The sequence below is a fragment of the Pundamilia nyererei genome, unplaced genomic scaffold (genome assembly GCF_000239375.1).
Source record: "Pundamilia nyererei isolate P.nyererei 1_Seehausen unplaced genomic scaffold, PunNye1.0 scaffold00051, whole genome shotgun sequence".
NCBI lineage: Eukaryota > Metazoa > Chordata > Actinopteri > Cichliformes > Cichlidae > Pundamilia > Pundamilia nyererei.
Window position 1 is genome coordinate 2,025,731 of NW_005187452.1, and position 1,091 is coordinate 2,026,821.

The window sequence follows — 1,091 nt, forward strand, 5'->3', positions numbered from 1 at the left end:
GCTGACCGATGGGAGCAGACCCATCGTGCCATTTCCCTGGGCAGCCCTTCAATGAACTGCTGCAGAACCACCAGTTCATGGTGGTTTCCCTCTGATGGCCTAGGCTACAGCCACCTCACTGCTGTGTCATTCAGTTTCCAGGACCACATGAACAGTTGTTCCACTACCTTCATCTGACTGTCCCGAAACCGTTCATGATGGTCTTCCGGGGAGAGGCCCAAGTTATCCATGATGGCCCTGCAGATGTCGTTGAAGCTCTATCGTAAGGCCAGCGGCAGGCTCATTTGATCCTTTCCAGAGAGCGGCGGCAGTAGTCACGATGCTCACTCTGCAGGAGGCCACTGTTATGCCTCCAGCGTGGCTTGGAAGACCCGAGGGTCATCACCCTCTCCCATCCAGTATATCGTCATCGCCAGTAGATGATTGGGCAGCAACAAAGTGACCCTCAACAACCTCTCCAACACCTATGTCAATACTCAGTCTGGTCCTGAAGTCTCTACAGTTGCTGCTGCTTGCTCCACGTGCATTTGCACTCACATTCACACCTTTGGTCAATTTAGAATTATCAGATAAACTAACCCCCTAATACCAAGTCTTCTTCGAAAAATGTGTTTAATTATAAATGTATAGGTGGGAAAATATATGATTACATTTTCTGTTTTTTTGCAGTGATCATCACATCCATCAACTGTTTGAGTGTCAAACTGGCAAGTTATGTGCAGAACTTCTTTACTGCAGCCAAACTTGTAATCATTCTTGTCATAGTTGGAGCAGGAATCGTTCTGTTGGCACAAGGTCAGTCTTCTTATAGATCTATACATACAACTCTGTCTTTAAATGTTTGTGTTAATAAATGTTAACCAATGTATAACCACTAACATTATTGTATATTATGTATTTGTGTCTAGGAAAAACAGAGAATTTTTCAAATGCTTTTGATGGCACTGCAACATCTTTTGGAGCAATTGGACTTGCATTTTATAATGGGCTTTGGGCTTATGATGGATGGTAATTATTTACTTGGTTTCATACTTTCTCAGGCTATATGTGATAATATGATGAGTACTGCTCTTCTGAATTCAAATAAGGGG

General features: G+C 43.4%; 1 protein-coding gene across 1 annotated transcript in view; it reads left to right on the top strand.

The window, feature by feature from the left end:
• Positions 1-1,091, top strand: part of slc7a9 (solute carrier family 7 member 9) — a 10,134-nt gene that overhangs the window by 4,661 nt on the left and 4,382 nt on the right. Inside the window, exons 4-5 of the mRNA XM_005733408.1 lie at positions 670-795; positions 909-1,008. Coding sequence (XP_005733465.1) covers positions 670-795; positions 909-1,008 — 226 coding nt within the window. The remainder of the gene's footprint in view (positions 1-669; positions 796-908; positions 1,009-1,091) is intronic.